Source organism: Pyrus communis, chromosome 3, assembly GCF_963583255.1.
Source record: "Pyrus communis chromosome 3, drPyrComm1.1, whole genome shotgun sequence".
Taxonomy (NCBI): domain Eukaryota; kingdom Viridiplantae; phylum Streptophyta; class Magnoliopsida; order Rosales; family Rosaceae; genus Pyrus; species Pyrus communis.
The window spans coordinates 16,141,578-16,162,769 of NC_084805.1; the positions used below are offsets into that span (position 1 = coordinate 16,141,578).

A 21,192-nucleotide genomic window follows, 5' to 3' on the forward strand; every position below is an offset into this window, starting at 1 on the left:
AAACAACTTCTTAGGGCCGAATTCAACTTTTTGGACCCTTTCTTCAACAAACAACACCTTGGAACTCTTTTTCTCATGTTGTTCAACTCTTTTCATACTTTTTTTTTTTTTTTTTTTTTTTTTTTACGAATTTTTCTTTTCTTTTCTTTCTACTTCCCCCACACTTGGTTTCTGCCATAAAGGAATTCCATTTGAATCATGCTTACTATACTTTAAGAACGAGGGTATGGATAGTCCTAATCTAGGCTAGGTGAAGGTAATGTGGGTTAACAAAGAAAAGGCTAAACAAGGCTCAATGGGGTTAACACCTAAACATATAATGGAGTAGGGCACACGGCTTTTTGGTTAAAGTGGTGGTCACTACACAACTTCATCTTGAATATGTGTTATGCTAATCAATACCATGCTTTGAATGAAATGGGCATGACTTCTAGTGTTTGGAACTAAATGATGAAACGCCTTCTAAGTAGCAACCAAGCAAAGAATAATGAGATCATGCAACGATTTTAGAAAACAAAGAATGCACAGATTTTAACTCTCCAAATAAACGTTTAGGTTCAAGTCTCACAAGGTTGTAGCGTTAATTTGAGTTCCTTCCTTCAAGCATGTTACAAAAACTGATTTTTTTCTTTTATGATTGCATGTGAATTCATAAGTTATAACCACAACCAAGCATAAACATAGAGTAAATCAAACTTTCATCCATGTTAATCACTCTCTTTAACAGTCATGTATTTAAAAACCAAATCCTCATCATTGTGTTGGAAGGTACCCTAAGACACAAACAAACACACAAAAACAACTCTTTTTTGGGTTTTTTAAAACAAATTTTTCAAATTTTTCTTTGATTTTCGGATTTTTATTCAAAACATACTAAAACACACCAAAACTGCTTAAAAACACTTAAAAACAGCAAGGAACAAGTTTTGAAATAATGGGTGATAAAATCCCACGAATTTGCATGAAAAACACTTAGTTACCCCCCCACACTTAAAATCAAACATTGTCCTCAATGTTTTAAGCATAAAATCACACAAAGAAACACACAAACAGCAAGTAAAACAACTAAATAGGCAGATTAGAAAGAATCAACAAAGATAAGGGTTTAGGAACGCAAATCTGGAATTGGAGTGCTTTCTAGGTCTTCCTTTGTTGAATGGCATGGGTTGCCTCCCAAGTAGCGCTTTCTTTAACGTCTTGCAGCCGGACGAAGAACATGTTCAGGCACCATTGGTGCCCACGGCATGGAGTGAGATCTCCTCCACAACCTGCCCCACGACATTCTCATAGTATGGCTTCAATCTATGTCCGTTGACCTTGAATTCCACCCCATTCCTTAAGCTTTGGACTTGAACTGCACCATGTGGAAAAACATTAGTAACAACAAAAGGTCCAATCCATTTAGAACGTAACTTTCCGGGAAATAAACGTAGACGAGAATTAAAAAGTAAAACTTTCTGCCCAATTGTGAAGGTTTTGCCCCTAATCATCTTGTCATGAAACGCCTTCGTCTTTTCCTTGTAAATGCGGGCATTCTCGTAGGCTTCATTCCTTAGTTCCTCAAGCTCATTCAATTGGAGCTTCCGATGCATTCCAGCAGCATCTAAGTCCAAATTGAACGTTTTGATGGCCCAATGTGCCTTATGCTCTAGCTCCACGGGTAAGTGACAAGGTTTTCCATAAACTAGCCGAAATGGAGACATCCCTAGGGGTGTTTTGTAGGCAGTGCGATATGCCCATAGTGCATCGTCTAAACGCATGCTCCAATCCTTCCGGTTAGGCCCCACGGTCTTCTCCAAGATTTGCTTGACCTCTCTATTTGATACTTCGGCTTGGCCACTTGTTTGTGGGTGATAAGGTGTTGAAACCTTATGCTTGACATTGTACTTCTTGAAGAGTGCCTCAATGGTCCTATTGCAGAAATGTGAACCTCCATCACTTATAAATACCCGCGGCATCCCAAATCTAGAGAAAATGTTAGTCTTGATGAAATCTGAAACCACTCTAGAATCGTTAGTACGGGTAGCTTTTGCTTCTACCCATTTAGAAACATAATCAACCGCAAGCAAAATATAAGTGAAACCAAATGAAGAAGGAAAAGGACCCATGAAATCAATACCCCAAACATCAAAGATTTCAACATTGAAGATGGGTGTTTGCGGCATTTGGTCTTTTGCACCAATAGAACCTGTTCTTTGACATCTATCACATGTTAAGCAAAACATTCTAGCATCTTTGAACAATGTAGGCCAATAAAAACCAGATTCTAACACTTTACGAGCTGTCCTTTGGGTACCAAAATGGCCTCCACATGCATAAGAATGACAAAATGCTAGAATTGAGTTAAAATCAGAAGTTGGCACACATCTTCTAATAATCTGATCTGGGCAATATTTCCATAGATATGGATCATCCCACACATAAAATCTTGCATCATGTATCAATTTATCACGTTGAACCTTGCTTAGGGTGTTAGGAACTTGCTTAGTCACCAAGAAATTGACCAAATCGGCATACCAAGGGGTACTTACCTCAATGGACAGAAGTTGTTCATCCGGAAACGTCTCAGAAATGGGGAGGGATTCTTCTTCACGCACCAATCTACTCAAGTGGTCAGCCACCACGTTTTCACAACCTTTCTTGTCCCTAATTTCAATATCGAACTCTTGAAGTAGGAGCATCCAACGAATGAGCCTTGGTTTGGCCTCCTTTTTGGTGAAAAGATACTTCAAGGCTGCATGGTCAGTGAAAACAATTACTTTAGTTGCAATAAGATATGATCTAAACTTATCTAAAGCAAATACAACCGCCAAGAGTTCTTTTTCGGTTGTAGAATAATTCAATTGAGCATCATTTAAAGTGCGGGAAGCATAATAAATAACATGTGACTGTTTATTTTTCCTTTGACCCAAAACAGCCCCAAGTGCATAATCCGAGGCATCACACATCAATTCAAATGGAATGGACCAATCCGGGGGAGTTATGATGGGTGCCGTGGTTAGGAGCTCTTTGAGATGCTTGAATGACTTCTCGCATGCCTCGTTGAACTCAAAAGACACATCTTTTTGGAGGAGGCGGCATAGGGGTTGTGCAATCTTGGAAAAGTCCTTGATAAATCGTCTATAGAATCCTGCATGACCAAGAAAAGAACGAACCTCTCTAACCGAAGTAGGAGAGGGTAAGTAGCGTACAAGATCTACTTTAGACTTATCAACTTCAATTCCTTTTTCAGAGATTATATGACCCAAAACAATACCTTGTTTAACCATAAAATGGCATTTTTCCCAATTTAAAACAAGGTTTGTTTCAACACAACGTTTCAAGATTAAAGTGAGATTATCCAAGCATTTATCAAAAGAATCACCAAAAACACTAAAGTCATCCATGAATATCTCAATAATCCTTTCAACATAATCAGAAAATATGCTTACCATACACCTTTGAAACGTGGCAGGGGCATTGCACAAACCAAATGGCATGCGTCGATATGCAAATGTTCCAAAGGGACAAGTAAAAGTGGTCTTTTCTTGATCATCCGGGGCAATGACAATTTGATTATAACCTGAATATCCATCAAGAAAGCAATAAAAAGAATGACCCGCTAACCTTTCCAACATTTGATCTAGGAACGGCAATGGGAAGTGGTCCTTCCTTGTGGTGGCATTTATCTTCCTATAATCGATGCATACACGCCAACCGGTTTGGATTCTCATGGGTACAAGCTCATTCTCGGCATTTTCCACAACCGTCACTCCGGATTTCTTAGGCACACATTGGATAGGTGAAACCCAACGACTATCGGAGATAGGATAAATGACTCCACAATCAAGAAGTTTGATTATCTCCTTTTTCACAACTTCCATCATTGGAGGGTTAAGACGGCGTTGAGCCTCTCTAGTTGGTTTGGTCCCCTCCTCAAGAAATATGTGATGCATACAAGTTGTGGGGCTTATACCTTTGATATCGGCCAATGTCCATCCTAGGGCAGATTTGTACTCCTTCAACACATGCATGAGTTTTTCCTCCTCTTGTGCCGTGAGGGATGATGATATGATGGCAGGCAGTGTCTCATTTTTTCCCAAGAAAATGTACTTCAAATGGCTTGGCAAAGGTTTGAGTTCAAGGATAGGTGCCTGAATTATGGATGGAAGCAACTTGTTAGTCGAAATGGGAATGGACTCTTTGTTAGGAAACTTACCATCATGTATTGGTGATGACTCAAGGGCAGCAACTACTTCAAGAAAATCCTCACTAGGAGGCACGGCATAGGATAGTGTATTTGTGCCGTGGGGTTGCATGGATGTTGCTCCCTTGGTTTTGACTTCTACACCACTTGTAATGACTTTTTCAAGCATATCATCATTCAAATCTTCAAGGTATCCCTGCGCCAAAGAGTCAACAGTATCAATAGAGAAACATGAATGATCTTCACTAGGATACTTAATAGAATCAGAAAGATTGAAATTAACAACTTCCCCATCAAATTCCATGGACAAAGTTCCATTAAACACGTCAATCTTAGTCCGGGCCGTTTTCATGAATGGCCTTCCAAGTAGAATGGGCAGCGAGGGTGCATGATCCGATTCATCCATCTCAAGGACATAGAAATCCGCCGGAAAGATCAAATGATTAACCTGCACCAAAACATCTTCCAAAACTCCCTTTGGATAGGCATTAGATCTATCGGCCAATTGTATGATAACACCATCCTTTTTCAATGATCCTAGGTTCATAGAGACATATATGGAATATGGCATAACATTTATAGAGGCACCTAAGTCAAGCATGGCAGATTCAAATCTAGTGTTACCTATGACACAAGGAATGGTGAAACTACCCGGATCTTTGCATTTGGGAGGTAGTTTGCGTTGCAAGATGGCGGACACATTCTCACCTACTTTTACCACTTCCTTGGTCGACATCCTCTTCCTAGTGGTGCACAACTCCTTCAAAAACTTGGCGTATCTAGGGACTTGCTTGATTGCATCCAACAAGGGTATGTTCACTTGAACTTTCCTAAATGTCTCAAGGATGTCCTTTTCAGCTTCTTCCTTCCTTGGTTGCATAAACCTACTAGGAAAAGGAGCATTCGAAGGAAAAGCATTAGTAGAAACCGAATTTGACACATTCTTACCCTTTTTGGCCGAATTAGACAGTTTTGGGGCACTAGGAACTTGCGGCAAAGACTCTCCCACCTTTGTCATGGGTTTGCTTGATTCTTCCTCTTCAATTTGCAAGTTTTCATCACCTTTGGGACCTGATTGTGATGGTGTAGGATCTGCCCCAATCTCTTTTTCACTTCTCAAGGTTATGGCTTTTGCACTTTCGAAGCTTCCCTTTGGATTTGGAACGGTGGAACTAGGGAGCTTTCCTTGTTCACGAAACTGCCCCATAAACTCGGCAATTTGCCCCATTTGTTTCTCCAATTGATCCACCCTTTTGTCTTGGTTTTGCATAGCCTTAGCTTGATCGTCCTGCCCATTAGACAACTTAGTTAGTATCTTAAGAAGTGCATCATTGTCAAGAGACGTACCTGAGGCACTTGGGCCGGATTGGGCTTGATTTTGGGGTGGGCCGTAGGTTTTGGGAAAGAACCCAGGGGGTTGTTGCCTAAAGCCTCCTTGGTTTTGAGATTGTTGGGGCTCCCTCCATTTGAAATTTGGGTGGTCTCTCCAACCGGGATTATATGTGTTGGAATAAGGATCGTTCCTTGGTTGGTTTTGGCCTTGAAACCCAATTGCATTGGCGCTTTCCCATCCACCATTTTCAATCAACTGTGGACATTTTTCAGAGGCATGTCCATGCATAGAACATACGCCACATACAATTGGTCCTTGCATCTTCATGCCCTCGGCCAACTGAGACACAATAGAAGTAAGATTAGCCAATTGTGAATTAATGTCGGAAGTAGAACTTACCTCATGAACATGTTGCCGTGGGGGTCCTCTTTGGCCTACTCCTTCGTATTGTTGATCGTTCAACGCTCGATTAGAAATCAAGGTCTTGGCAGCCATAGGTGTTTTGTCCACTAATGCTCCACCTGCCGAGGCATCGAGCATTTGACGTTCTAATGGTAGGAGGCCCTCGTAGAAGTATTGCAAAAGTAGCTCCTCCTTCATCTGATGCTGTGGACAAGAAGCAACAAGTGATTTAAAACGTTCATAGTATGCAGGAAAAGACTCACCTTCATCTTGTTGAATTCCACTTATTTTTTTACGAAGAAGAATGATGCGAGAAGTTGGGAAAAACTTCTCCAAAAACGCTCTTTTCATACTCTCCCATGAAGTGACAGTGCCAGGAGCCAACTCGTATAACCAATCCTTAGCTTTATCCATTAAAGAGAACGGAAAAGCTTTCATCTTCAAAATACTTCCGTCAACATTGACGGGAGTCATGCTTGAACAAACTACTTCAAACTCTTTAAGATGCTTGTTTGGATCTTCCATGGAAAGCCCATGGTATTTAGGAATGTGGTGCAACAGGCTTGACTTCAACTCGAATTCATCGGTCTTGCCTTGGGCAGCCGCGGGGTATTGAATGCATAATGGTGCGGCATTGGCCAACCCTGAGGCCGAAAGCTCTTTAATGGTCCGATTGTCTGCTGCCATAACTTCTTCTTCCACTTCTTCAAACTCAGATTCGGCCTCTGAACTTGAACTAGGTTCACTACGTTCGGGATGCCTCCTCTTTCTTCTCAAATCACGTTCAAAATCGTCGTTAAAGTCTAAGATATGTGCATGCACAGTTTGAGAACTCCGCGTCATGCACTAGTACCTAAAAAACAAGAAACAAAAATAGGTCAGAAACTAAAACAAAATCAGAAACAAAGTGAAATAAATGAAACAAAAACAATCCAAGGGATTTAGCAAAGTTGCTAATCCCCGGCAACGGCGCCAAAAATTTGATGCGAAATATATTAAGCACACAAATTAAACCCTCTTCTGACAATTGTAGCAAAGTATGTAAGTAGGGATCGTTCAAAACCGGGGATTAGGAGGGATTGCTAAACTCTTGAAAACTGACCTAAGAACTCCAAAACAAAGTTAAAAACACTAATTTGGACTCAAAGAATGAAAAACCAAAGTTAAAACACTAAAACAAAACAAAAACTCAAAACAGCAACTAGAAGACTCAAAACTGCCTAAAAACCACTTTCTGGGCAGTTTTGAGCACCTACACTAATTTGGACGAAATTGGTTGAAAACTTGACTCAAAACACTTAAAAACATGAACCAAAACAATTTCTAACTAAATTGAGACTTCAAAGTAAAGGGGGATTTGATTTGGACGAAATTAAAGTTGAGAAAACAGATTGCAAAGTAAAACTGATTTTGAAACGTTTTTGGGGTTTTTAATGGATGATGGACTAGTTAGGGGTTCCTTCTCCACACATGACAAGTATGCAAATGACTCGATTTCCAGTTATTCCTTCATAGAATTATGAATGACAATGCCCCAAATTAACCATGACATCACTAGTTAATTCTCAAGTTTTCCTTGTGTTATTGAATTGGATGACATCATACGACAACCCAAAGCATTCTTCAAAAGTTCCTTACATGACATCATAATAAAGATACAATCAAAGATCATTACGTTCAATGAAAACTATAAGCATTGACAAAGCACTTGTGACTATGACATCATGACACTTATGCTAGGAATTGAACTTAACGCGATTGTGACTAGCAACCTTCACTACTTGTGAATATAAGTGTGTGACAATTATGTGAAACAAACTTATATTCTAGCATCATATTCATGCAAGCCAATTAAGTGTCGACCCCTAATTAACAAACACAAATACGTTATTACTCTCACAGTTAAGCCAATTGCATTCACGATTCAAGAACTCATAACTGGAATTTATCAAATCAACTTGCACACATAGTTATGGCTTCGAAATCACCCCTAACCAATAGGGGTTTAGCCACTCATGTTCATAGCAAAATGAAAGGAAAATAAATTAAACATTGAAATCATAAAACGAATTACACCTAGAATGCACCAACGACGAAGCTTGAGCATCCAAGAGTCTTTCCTTCTTTCTCCTTGCTACGGCACAAAGGTGGATGGGATGGTTGGGATGTGTTTTAGGATCAGGGATTATGGAATTGGATGGAGGATAGGCACGGCAAGGTGTAGTGTTTGGCTAGAATTGTGTTTTTAGGATTTTAGGATGTATAGAGTGGTGTGGCTAGATGAATGGACGAAAATTGGGTGAATGAGTGATCCCCCCAAGTGCCTTGCTGCAAAGCCTTATTTATAGGGCTAGGAAAGGTTTTTGAACTTAGTTGAAACACTTAAAGGATATATGTGTGTAGCTTGGACAAGGTAGGAGACAAGGTAGGACGGCTAGGAGACAAGGTAGGACGGCTAGGAGACAAGCTAGGACGGCTAGGAGACAAGCTAGGACGGCTAGTAACAAGCTAGGACGGCTAGTGACAAGCTAGGACGGCTAGGAGACAAGCTAGGACGGCTAGGAGACAAGGTAGGACGGCTAGGAGACAAGGTAGGACGGCTAGGAGACAAGCTAGGACGGCTAGGAGACAAGCTAGAAATTAGGCACCATGTGTGATTAGATAAAGCCTTCTAGAAATAAGGTTTTTTAGGCCCCCTTGCAGCTCCCTAACTGAATTCAAGCCTTCAAATTCGTCCATCCTTATGCCTCCATGCTTGCACTATCCAATCTTGGCCCAAAAATGCTCTAGAATGCTCCAAATTGCTTCTTTTTGCATACTTTGACACTAAAACCTGAAATTGCACGAAAATGACTTTAAACACTAAACTAACTAAGGAAAAACAACATAAATGCATGAGAACAAGCCAATTAAGTCGCATAAAAATGCTCCTATCAGCGACTCGAACTTCAAGGTTTGGTCGAAGATGATGAAGGTTCACCCTTCAGATCTCGGTAAGCAAGGCTATCTAACGGGAAAAATCCCGACAGTCAATGAAGATGATCCAGGATGTGCAAAGTGGTCAACTGAAGATGTCATTGTGAGAGGGTGGTTGCTAAAAACCATGGAACCACACTTACTTGGCCTCTTTATAGACTTGCCCACGGCCAAAGATATCTAGGAGAGTGTCACCCAAATGTTCTATGATGGTTCTGACGAGTCACAATAATATGAACTTTGGTGCAAGGCTATATAAACAAGACAAGACGGTCGTCCAATTAATTTGTGTTTCATCGAACTAAAGGGTGTGTGGTAGGACCTTGAGAAGAGATGTCTTCTTCATATGGTGTATGGAGTGGACTTGAAAAATCGTAAAGAGGAACTTGCAAAAGATGGGGTGTATGATTTCCTTGATAGGTCAGATAGTTGTTTCGACTAAGTTCGGAGTAAGATTCTAAGGATGAAGCCTATCTCCATAATCGAAGAATATTTCAATTTGGTACGATGTGAATCCCAAAGGCAGGCCACTATGATGGGAACAAAGACTACAATGGCAAGGCCCTCAATGGCTATGGCAACTAAGGCACCTAGTTCTCGTCCACTGTATAATGGAAACTCTCAATTATTCTGTACCCAGGAAGATATCGACAAAGACAAACTCCATTGCAATCACTGTAATGGAACGAGACACACTGAGGAGACCTGCTTTGAAATTCATAGTTACCTATAATGGTACTGGGAGAGGAAGAAGAAGTTAAAGGCACGAGGGAACAAACGGACGGGATAAGCTCAAGTGGCAGTTGCTGGACTAGGAACATTGTCAACTGCAGCAGAGGGCCAAAGTGGGCCCACACGAGAAAGCTGATGAGGGTAGATGGGTTACTACTATTGCAGCGAGGCAGCCCGGGCCCAATCTGCCCAACCAAATAACAGCATCCTAATATACAAAGCAGACCTCAAAGGCATCGTCCAAAGATAATGAGATCGGTCCACTTTTATCCTTAATCAATCAAATTTCAATGGATGACAACTCGAGAGATTTAGGTAAAATCGATATTGTTTTAATCACATCCACCAAAAGAGATACTAGTTGAATAATTGACTCTGGAGCTATAGACCATATGACTTACGATGCATCATTATTTTATCATATGACTTTATCGTCTAAAGAAGATGTCATTACAGCTAACGGTGATGTTGCGCTTGTAACGGGAGCAGGTTCTATTTCCCTTACTTCATCTCTGTTTATTCATAACGCACTACTTGTTCCGTCATTATCCAATCATCTACTTTATGTTGGTCAAGTTACTAAGCAATTAGATTGTGTTGTGTTAATGTTTCCCACTTTTTGCCTACTTCAGGATATCCAGACTTGGGCGATAATTGGGTATGATACTAAGAGAAGAGGGTTATGTTATGTGGATGATGTGTTGGTAAGTAGAGTAAATCAAGTGCGCAGTAGTCACCCAAACAAGAATAAGACAATCTGGTTATGGCATTGTCGATTAGGGCATGTGTCTTTTGCTTATTTGAAAAAATTGTTTACATCTTTATTTCATGGCATTTCAGACTCTGATTTCCAGTGTAATGATTGCATTCTTGCAAAAAGTCATCGTACTTCTTATCATTTGAGTTTCAATAAAAGAACAGTTGCTTTTTAGTTAGTTCATTCTGATGTGTGAGGGGCTTTCTCTGGTAGCTATTAATCACAGGGTTCGTTGGTTTATTATCTTTGTGGATGATTGCACCAAAATGATATGGCTTTATACTATGAAACATAAAAGTGATGTTGGACAAATTTTTCAACAGTTTTACTGCATGGTTAAAAATCAATACTCTTTTCCCCTTAAGGTTCTCAGGTTAGATAATGGCGGAGAATATCTCAATATCGAACTTTCTCAATTTTTCCAGGAGCATGACACTCTTCATGAGACCGGCGGATGCCTTCAGATACTCCGTTTATCTAATGAACCAAATGCCCCTCTCCCCCCCTCCGAGTGCATAATTTTCGCACTCATATGGAAGTTTTTGCTGATCATGTGACGTTACCATCTTCCCTTTATTTGTCACCACGTATCTTTGGTTGTGTGGCCTATGTGCACCTTCACAAAAATCAGCCAGTAAGTTGGATCCATGTGCAGTTCGATGTATTTTTCTAGGATTTAATGGTCAACAAAAAGGGTACTGGTGTTATCACCCACAAACCAAGCATATGTACATCACCATGGATGTTACATTTTATGAGCACGAGATTTTTTTCCTCACTAAACAAACCTACTATAATCTTAAGGGGGAGATAAGCACACATAAAGATTATAGTTGGATTGATCTTCCAACTGGGCAGGTGGATGGCCACGTGAGTGTGACACCTACTGTGGTAGCATCTACTAGCCAACCGTGAGTTTTAGCGATCCAGCAGCAGTGGGTTTAAGTGACCGTAAGCCCAACAACATGGTGAGCCCAATCTGGGTTTGAGTGACTGTGAGCTCAATAGCATGGTTGAGCCTAATTTGGGCTTGCTGAACTTGGAAAGTAGAGAAATAGCAGGTGGGCCTGAAGGAGTCTCTCAGCCCAGCATGCAAAACACCTCACAGCCTAGTAGGCAGTGTAGCAGCGAGTTGCAACCTTTAACTCAAAATCCTGACAGCCCAAGCACTTCAAGAAATAACCCTCATCTGGTGGTATCCATTCATGTGCCCGAGCATATCCATGAGGTAAGTTTATCTCAATCTGATGATGCTCATAATTTGACTAACATTGAAAGTACTTATGTATTGTCTCCTAGACAAAATCGTGGGAAACCTCTTGACAGGTATTCTCTGGATGAAAAAGTTAGATATGTTATTGCAAAGTATGTCTATACGCATCAACTATCTCTTGAGTGCCAAGCCTTGGTGAATACAATGGATGGAGTCAAAATTCCAACAAAAGTGGAAGAAGCTTTGTAGGATCCTCAATGGGCAGAAGCAATTGAGGTCGAAATGAAGGCAAAAAAAGGGAACTTGGAGCGTGGAGTCACTACCATAAGGAAAAAAACCAATGGGATGCAAATGGGTGTTCACTATCAAACACAAAGCAGATGGAATCATTGATAGATACAAGGCAAGTTGGTTAATAAGGGGTACACACACACTTTCGGAGTAGATTATCAGGAAAAATTTGCCCCAGTTGCAAAATTGAATACTATAAGAGTTCTTTTGTCTTTAGCCGCTAACTTTGATTAGTCGTTGAAACAATTTGATGTAAAAAATGCTTTTCTACATGGAAACTTGGAAGAAGAAGTATACATGGAGCTTCCACCTGGGTATGAAATACAGAATCGAGCAGGCAAAGTATGTAGATTGCGACATGCTTTTTATGGACTCAAACAATCGCCTAGAGCATGGTTTGGAAGATTCACTGATGCAATGAAGAGATATGGTTACTGACAAGGAAATGCAGATCACACTTTGTTTATCAAACGCAGGGAAGGTAAGGTCACCTTGTTGATAATATATGTGGATGATATGGTGGTCACAGGTGATAATAAAGAAGAGATAGAGAGACTACAGGTGTATCTTTGTTCGGAGTTTGAGATGAAAGATTTAGGAGGTTTGAAGTACTTCTTGGGAATTGAAGTTGCTTGTTCCCATGATGGTATTTACTTATCTCAACGGAATTACGTTCTGGATCTGTTGTCTGTGACAGGGATGTTGGCATGTAAACCAACAGAAACACCTATAGTTCAAAATCATCATTTGGCGATCTACCTGGACCAAGTTCTAGCGAACAGGGAAAGATACCAGAGGTTAGTAGGAAGGTTAATTTACTTGTCTCTCACAAGACTAGATATTGCATATGCTGTTAGTGTAGTAAGTCACTTTATGCACTCTCCCAGTGAGGATCACATGGCTGCAGTAATGTGAATAATGAGTAATTTGAAAGGTGCACCTGGAAAATGATTGATTTTCAAAGGGTACACTGATGCTGATTAGGTTGGGAACATTACTGATAGACACTCTACATCAGGGTACTTTACATTTGTTGGAGGAAATCTTGTGACTTGGAGGAGCAAGAAACATAATTTGGTTGCTAGGTCCACAACAGAGGCCGAATACCGTGGCAAGACACATGGAATTTGCGAGTTATTATGGCTGAGGATTCTTCCTACAGAAATTAGGTTCAAACCATGTGGAGCTATGCTATTATATTGTGATAATCAAGTTGTGAGAGAAATAGCTAATAATCCAGTTCAACATGATCATATAAAACATGTTGAGGTGGATAGACATTTTATCAAAGAGAAGTTGGATTTTAAGTTACTTGATATTCCTTACGGAAAGTTTGAAGATCAGTTAGCTGACGTGTTAACTCATGCAGTGGCGACAAGAGTGCTTCGGGACTTACTTAACAAGTTGGGCCTAGGTGATATATACGCACCAACTTGAGGGGGAATGTTGCATGAGTCAACCTTGGGGAATAAGGAATGTAGAGTTAGTTTGGGTATAGAATTATGTAATTGATATCCTTGTAGATTTGAGATACTTGTTTCCTAGTTTGTAGGAAATTGTATAAGTTTATATATTCCTCTATGTGAGAAGAATAATATCATAACAATATTCACCAAAACCTAAAATTCTATCTTTTACACCTCCTGCGAGCAACAGAGGAAGTGTGGGCTCATTTATGAGCCAGAAATAATCCAAAAAATCCTAGAACTGACAAGTGGACTTTTACCCATAAAAAAAAAAACAGAAAAGCCCTCATTAAATTAGAAAGGCTCACATTCGTTCCACGTGCAGTTCAACCCTTGAGAAGGCCTGAGCTGCTGACTACAACTTCGCCAAGCTCCTCTACTCATGGCAAGGAGAAAAGACATAGGAATTAAAGATAGGATTAATAACTAATCTATATCTCTAAGCTTTCCTTATTGAAGACCAACTAAATCAAGCAAGGAATCACAATAAAATCTAATCAAGGATACCACAAGATAATCTCTTAAACAATACCTTCAGGATAATTCTCCTTGGCCAACTAAATGTCTACAGATGGCATGGAAAACTCTACACATGTGCTCAGCCCTATGCTCTATAACTACCTTATTCTATACCAATTTTCAATAAGCTTTTGTTGCGCAACCAAGCCCTAAAATCTTTCTTTTCAGAGAAACAGACTTAGAAATTGGAGATCCATTAGCCAATTCACCCCCCCTCCAAAAAAAAAAAAAAAAAAAAGGCCTCACGCGTGGCTTTGGTCTTTGATCAAAGATGTTTAATTGTTTTGTGGGTACAATTTTACATAAGTACCACATTTATGACCTTGCCATACAATCTTACTTTCTTGAGCCTCATTTGATGTCTAGGACTCAGTAAGCTCAAACAGCGTTGAATAAAGAAATGAAAGTACACTTGCATATTTTGTCACTAGCTAGTGTTGTTAGTTTACATGTTCTTTTGTGTGTGCTATGTGGATTTGCAGGTTATGAATTATACATAGATACATCATAGCTATAATCTATGCTAAGAGCATTTGCATATTGCGACTTGTCGGTTTTCTTAGGTAATGGATACAGCTGGTTCTTTGCTTTTGCTATTCCCGCTGAGGAAAAGTACGATATGTGTTTCTTAACTATAATCTTCGTGATGCTTTGCACCAGAAGAAAATTGAAACCCACATAGATAACACATTTGCGATGAGTGATATTATCTACATAGATGACACATGCCCTTCTGGATGCCATAAGGGTACACCTTTTGAAATTTGAGGACACCTTGGAGCAGGGAAAACATGTTTTCATACCAACTGACGAATCGTAATATAGTAACATGGAAATCGAGTGAAATACCCTAAGCTAGAATTAGCAATATGAGAAAACCTCAAAGTTTATTGATTGAATAATAAGAAAGATTACAAAATTCAACTCTTTAAGTTAGGCTTAAATAGAAAAAAAAATTCTAATTCGTAATTTTAAAATATTCCTAATTGTTGTAGGCCTATTTGGTTGAACGATCTTAGGGTTTAGAGAGGAAGGGGGCCGGCGACAATTAGAGAGAAGAGAGAGTGATTTAATTGTGAGGTGTGTTTGATTCACCCCATTGTGCCTTTATTTATAGTAGTAGAATAGGTAAAAACTTTTCCCTTTAGGATTACAACATTTAATAGGTAATCTACTCCTAATAGGAATATAAGATACATTCCTAGATTCCCTAGGATTTACACAATCACATTCCTATTCTAAATACGATTGCAACACTCTCCCTTGAGTGTGTAAATACTCAACAAACCATCTCATCATATCTTCAGTAGATAAGGTAAAATAGTTGATGAAGTCATTGGCACAATGGGTGATCGTGAGTCTCAAATTTAAGTGAAGTATGCATTTGTAGTAAAACTCGCAAAACCTCGCTATAATAAAACCCAAGGCATAGGGAAAACCCATAGATTAAGGAGAAAAGTGAGAAGTATGTATAATGTCTAAAACAAACGTCAAATAGGACGACAGTAGTGAACTTAACGGAGTATGATCATCTCAGGATGAGTGCCTCATTAAAACCTCGTTAGGTAGCAAAAACCCAGTGGGAAAAATGCTTATAATCGTAGGAAAAAGAGTACATTAAGATAATGTGAGTATGCTTCTAGATACTCCCCCTAAGTTAGACATAACTTCTAAATAAGAGAACTACTAGCGATTCAACTTAGATAATTTACGCATACCGATTCCTTGGACGAGCTTCTGAAATGTAGACTTGGGTAATGACTTGGTGAAGAGATAGGCCAGGTTGTCCTGGGAACGGATTTGCTTGACTTCAATGTTTTAATGCTGCTGCTGCTAGCGTGAGTAAAAGAACTTCGTCGTTATGTGTTTGGTGTTGTCTCCCTTTGTGCATCCCTTCTTCAATTGCTCGATGCATGTTGCATTGTTTTCAAAGGTCGTCGTAGGAAAGTCAACGACTGATGTAAGACCACTAGTGCTTTGAATGTGTTCCATAACTTATCTCAGCCAAAAGCATTCACGCGATGCTTCATGCAGGGCGAGAATCTCAGCATGGTTCGACGAACTCACAACTAGCATTTGCTTGGTAGACCTCCAAGTTATAGCGATGTCTTCAACAGTAAAGACATAGCCCATTTGAGAACATGCCCTATGTGGGTCAGACAGTTATCCAACATATGCGTAACCAACAAGGCAATAATCAATTTGAAAACCTTAGGGGGCGGCAACACTCGGAGATTCGCGGGTATAGAACAAGCCCAAATCTGTAGTACCCTTGAGGTAGCGAAAATTCTCTTTAATATCATTTCAGTGCCTGTGTGTGGGCACGTTGTTGTATCTTGCCAAAAGATTAACATTGAAGGAGATGTCGGGTTTAGTACACTGAGCCAAGTACAATAAAGCCCCAATTGCACTTAGGTAAGGAACTTCGGGTTCCAAAATCTCTTCTTCATCCTCCTTTGGACAGAAGGGATCTCGTTTAGCATCTAAAGTCCGAACGACCATGGGTTTACTCGAAGGCTTCGCTTTATTCTCATTAAAACATTGCAACACCTATTGGGTGTAGTTCGATTGATGTACTAGGATTCTATCTGAACAATGCTCGATCTCTAGGCCAAGACAGTATCAAGTTTTTCCAAGATCCTTCATCTCAAATTCCGATTTCAAGTGTGTAGCAATTTCCTCAAGCTCTGTGGGAGTCTCGATGAAGTTCATGTCATCAACATAAACTGCAACGATTGTAAATCTAGAATGTGACTTCTTTAAGAACACGTATGGGCATAGTTCGTAGTTCACATAACCCTGACTTGTCAAATATTCATGTAGACGGTTATACCACATCCGCCCGGATTGTTTCAATCCGTAAAGTGACCTTATTAACCTAATTGAGAAAGTGATCCATGGTCTAGAACTATTTAAATCAGTCAATGGAAGTCCTTCTGGAACTTTCATGTATATTTTTGTATCTAGATCCTCATAGAGATACGTGGTTACCACGTCCATAAACTGCATATTCAGTTTTTCGGAAACTACCAAATTGATAAGGTAGCGAAACATTATAACGTCCATCGATGGTACGTGGTTCAATGTCATCACTAAGCATGATGTCAGTAGTTACTGAGTACACAAATGCATCGTTGACAATCATCTAATTCCTATTCCAAACCTCATCTAATACTGCGTAGTGGACCGAAATTTCACGATTCTTAGGAGGCCGGCATTTTTCATCTGAAACATCACCGTAATTTAGAATAACCTTATGTGTTAGAATTGATGAGTGAGTGATGGTCAGATTCAAACTAGGGTCACTAGTTGGTGTCATTTTCCTCTTCCGGGGTTGTGAATCCTTTGAACCAAAGGGTCTGCCACGCTTCAGGGTCGGAGCAAATGATTGGCTGGCCGCCAATGTACCTTGCCACGTGGAAGGTGTGGCCTCCCCACCTTTGGGGACGGTCCGACCTTCCCAAGTGGGTTGTTGACATATGTGGGGTACATTTATCCTTGCAGGTGCGTTTGCAGCGGGTATATGTGATCTTGTCACCTTTGCTAGATCATTAAAAGCATCCGACATGCTTTGAGCAATGCTCTGAAGATCTATAATTCATCACACCTCAGTTTCAGATCGGGCAGTGTGGAAATCTAAATGAGACATAGTGGGAGCATACCATGATAATTCGCGGCGTTCTACAGGAACGTTAGCATGCTTATCTCTCCTTAACAATGGGAAAACTGTCTCATCAAAGTGACAATCCGTAAAACGTGCAGTAAAGAGATCTCATGTCAAGGGTTCTAAGTAGCGAACAATTGATGGCGAATCATAACCGACATAGATTCGTATTTTTCTCTGAGGACCCATTTTAGTACGTAGTGGCGGCGCTATTGGCATATAAATGGCACACCCAAACACTCGTAAATGCGAGACGTCAGGCTCGTATCCAGTGACCAACTATAACAGTGAATGTGGTTGAGTAGCGGTGGGCCTCAAGTGGACCAACATAGCTGCGTGCAATATTGCATAACCCCAGGCATATACCCACAGTTTGGTTCTTGTAACTAAATTCCAAGCTATCAATTGAAGGCGCTTTATGAAAGCTTATGCCAGGCCATTTTGGGTGTGAACATGGTGTACAGGATGTTCCACATCAATCCCTACTAACATGCAATAATTGTCAAAGGTATGTGACGTAAACTCTCCAGCGTTATCTAGTCGAATCGACTTAATCATATAATCATGGTGGTGAACTTGTAGCTTAATGATTTAAGTTAGGAGTTTAGCAAACGCAGCGTTGCATGTGGACAACAAGCAAACATGTGACCATCATGTCAATGCATCAACCAATACCATGAAGTATCTAAATGGTACGCATGTTGGTTGGATAGGTCCACAAATGTCCGCTTGAATCCTCTGAAGAAATTTAGGGGGGTCGTGAATAATCTTTGTATATGAGGGTTGAGTATTCAACTTCCTTAAAGAACACGCTTTGCATAGCGGGAGTCCAACATAAGGATGTAACTTATGCCCGTTTGAAAATTTGAGGATACGACGCATCATGTCACGTCTAAGATGTCCCAAACGGTCATGCCAAAGCAACAAAGAGTCCTGGAACTCAAGCATAGGGCCGCCCACACTGTGGGCTTCTATGTTGCGAATGGTTGTGATGTACAACCCACTTAGCAGGTGTTCCAACTTCTCGTGAATATGCTTCTGGCCATATTTGTACGAAGTGATACAAAGAAATTCAGAACTATTATCTTCAGTGGTTTCAATATGATATTGATTAGCTCGAATATCTCTAAAACTCAGCAATGTTATTTCGGAATGTGGAGAATAGAGTGCCTCCTTAATGGTCAAGATTGTACCATTAGACAACATGATACGTGCCCTTCCGTATCTTTCAATCAAGTTGGATGGGCCTGACAGAGTTGTCAAATGAGCTTTCTTGGGTATTAAGTTAGTAAAATAGTGTCGTTCACGCAATATGGTGTGCGTGGTTGCACTATCTGCTAAACAACTAACTTCCTCACTAGACATACCTAGAAATAAATTGATTGAATTGGTCACATGCATAAATATAAGTCTATTCTTTCAATTAAGCAATTTGAGAAAATAATATCCATTCAAATAACAATCCATAATTCAAAACAAATAAAAACCAAACAAATTATTCCAAATACTTAGAAAAATTGTTCAAAATTAAACCATAAACCTAGAAAAATAGGGGGGGTAGGGGCCGGCCACTCCTAGTGGGTTCGGCCACTAAGGGTAAACACCTAAAAACATGTCTAATTTATTATTCCATAAAAGCTAACACCTCCTGAAAATCCGATATCTTCATTGATGTAGTTGCATCTTCCGGATGATCCACATGTGCAAAGTTAAACTCACAACGTGAATGATACTTGGCAATAGCCTCGGGGGAAACTCGGTGTACACATGACCAATGATCCATTGATCCATAGTGATAGCACATGTCCAGTTCAGTAGAAACGGGCTGAACGAGAGCTTTGCCTTTATTCTTGAAGTTTAGGTCTTTAGGGGCAAGTGGTGGATGCTGCTGGGTCACATTTCTTCCCTTAGGTGCGGCACTCTATTGACCTTGGGCCCATGGTGGGGCTTGCCACCCATTACCACGACCATGACGATTCTTTCGTCATTTATGGCTTTTAGAATTGGTCGCATGCGCTTCAGGCAAGTCGTTCAAGCCAATGGGTCGAGCTTGATAATTCTTCATCAAAAGTTGGTTCTGTTTTTCAGCAAGAAGTAAAACAAAGATCAAATCCGAAAACTTGGTGAATTTTTGTGCCCTATATTATTGCTGCAAGACAATATTCGTGGCATGGAAGGTCGAATAGGTCTTCTCCAGAATATCTGATTCAGTTAGTTCCACTTTGCAAAATTTCAACAGTGAACGAATTCTACAAACTTCAGAGTTGTATTAATTCACGGACTTAAAGTCCTGGAAGTGAAGATGCTGCTAGTCGTGTCTTGCTTCAAGCACGTATATGTCTTTCTGGTGATCGAAACGGTCGACTACAGCAAGCCAGAGGGTGCATGGGTCCTCCTTAGCGAGGTACTTGGTCTGCAGTGCATCATGGATGTGTCTTCGAATGAAGATCATTACAGTAGCCTTTTGAGCTTCGTCAACAGGTTTGTCGGCGATAAGTGCCTCGATGGTGGCCCTAATACCCTTTGCAGTTAGATGGAGCTTCACGTCTTGAACCTACTTCATATAGTTTCTTCCAGAGACTTCTACAGTGGAGAAATCGAGCTTGTTCAAGTTCGACATGTCCCTAAAACGGAGGGAAAAAACGTGATTAGTCATATGGTAAGCCATAGACATATATCGTAGAACATACAGGTTCTATAGACATGTATTCGTTTAATTGATGCATGGAAACTACAGGTTTCATGTGGTAAGTTTTGAATGAAAACTTTAGGTTTCAAAGACACTAAATTTGAAACTACAGGTTCAATTTAGTTTTATGAACAATTAGTTCATAATGAGAGGTTCCTGCAAGAAACACATAATGCAATATACTAATTTGAATACAGTGGATTTGAGGTTCTTCAAGAACTTATGTGTGAGAGCTTCGTTACTATGAAAGTATGTTATAGTTCAAAGTATAAAAAAAAATTATTGAATCGTTAATATCCAAAAGTGATATTTAGGTCAATAATTTTGGATTCATTATCAAATTAATGGACTGCAAGTCACTTTTAATTAATTCAATAAATCGAGCCATACGGGGTCGATTTTAGAAGCTAAATAATATTATCAGGTCAAAAAATATAGCCCCAAAAATATTTGGGTTGGGTGTCGTGAGTAGGCAAGGCCTTAAAGGCCTCGGGAGTGGACTGTAGGCCACGAGTCTGGGTAGAAGACAAATAACAGCAGCCCAAGCTACTGGTTTGGGCTTCAAGGGGTGCAGGTCAAGGCTCAGCGAAAGGTAGCCTGTCGGTTGAGGCATGGAAGCCCAGCCATATGGGCTGGCTGAGGGAGACGCAGGCTGTAGCAAGGTCTAAGCCTAGCAGCACAACTACTGGCGTGGGCCAAGACTGCAGGCCTGTGGTCAGAAAACAGACCAGGCATATGACTTGGTTATCCACAGAAGTAGTGAAACCCAAAGGCTTCGGCACAAGTCCAATACATTGTCTCAAGAGGGGGTCCCCACACGGTAGTGCCATAGCAGTGTTGCAGCATAATTCCATAATTCCTATCTCTTTTTTTGAATTTTACTAAGGTTTGAGAAACCCTAATTGCTTCTTATTTATTTAATATACATTGACTCACAAATTTCATATAGTAATTTAATTGTGCG

General features: G+C 40.2%; 1 protein-coding gene across 1 annotated transcript; it reads left to right on the plus strand.

Moving 5' to 3' along the window:
- The first annotated feature begins 11,395 nt into the window (after positions 1-11,395).
- LOC137728290 (uncharacterized) lies at positions 11,396-13,327 on the plus strand. The gene is made up of 5 exons (XM_068467120.1): positions 11,396-11,614; positions 12,125-12,227; positions 12,420-12,498; positions 12,612-12,687; positions 12,875-13,327. The coding sequence occupies exons 1-5, from the start codon at positions 11,396-11,398 to the stop codon at positions 13,325-13,327; spliced, it is 930 nt and encodes a 309-aa protein (XP_068323221.1).
- The last annotated feature ends 7,865 nt before the right edge of the window (positions 13,328-21,192 follow it).

What these genes read in the sequence shown, in the direction of transcription:
- LOC137728290 (XM_068467120.1), top strand. Translation starts at nt 11,396, where the DNA reads ATGGTTGAGCCTAATTTGGGCTTGCTGAACTTGGAAAGTAGAGAAATA. An exon ending in AAAGATTTAGGAGGTTTGAA is followed by an intron (nt 12,499 to 12,611) that starts GTACTTCTTGGG and finishes GTAAACCAACAG; the next exon opens with AAACACCTATAGTTCAAAAT. An exon ending in AACAGGGAAAGATACCAGAG is followed by an intron (nt 12,688 to 12,874) that starts GTTAGTAGGAAG and finishes GATGCTGATTAG; the next exon opens with GTTGGGAACATTACTGATAG.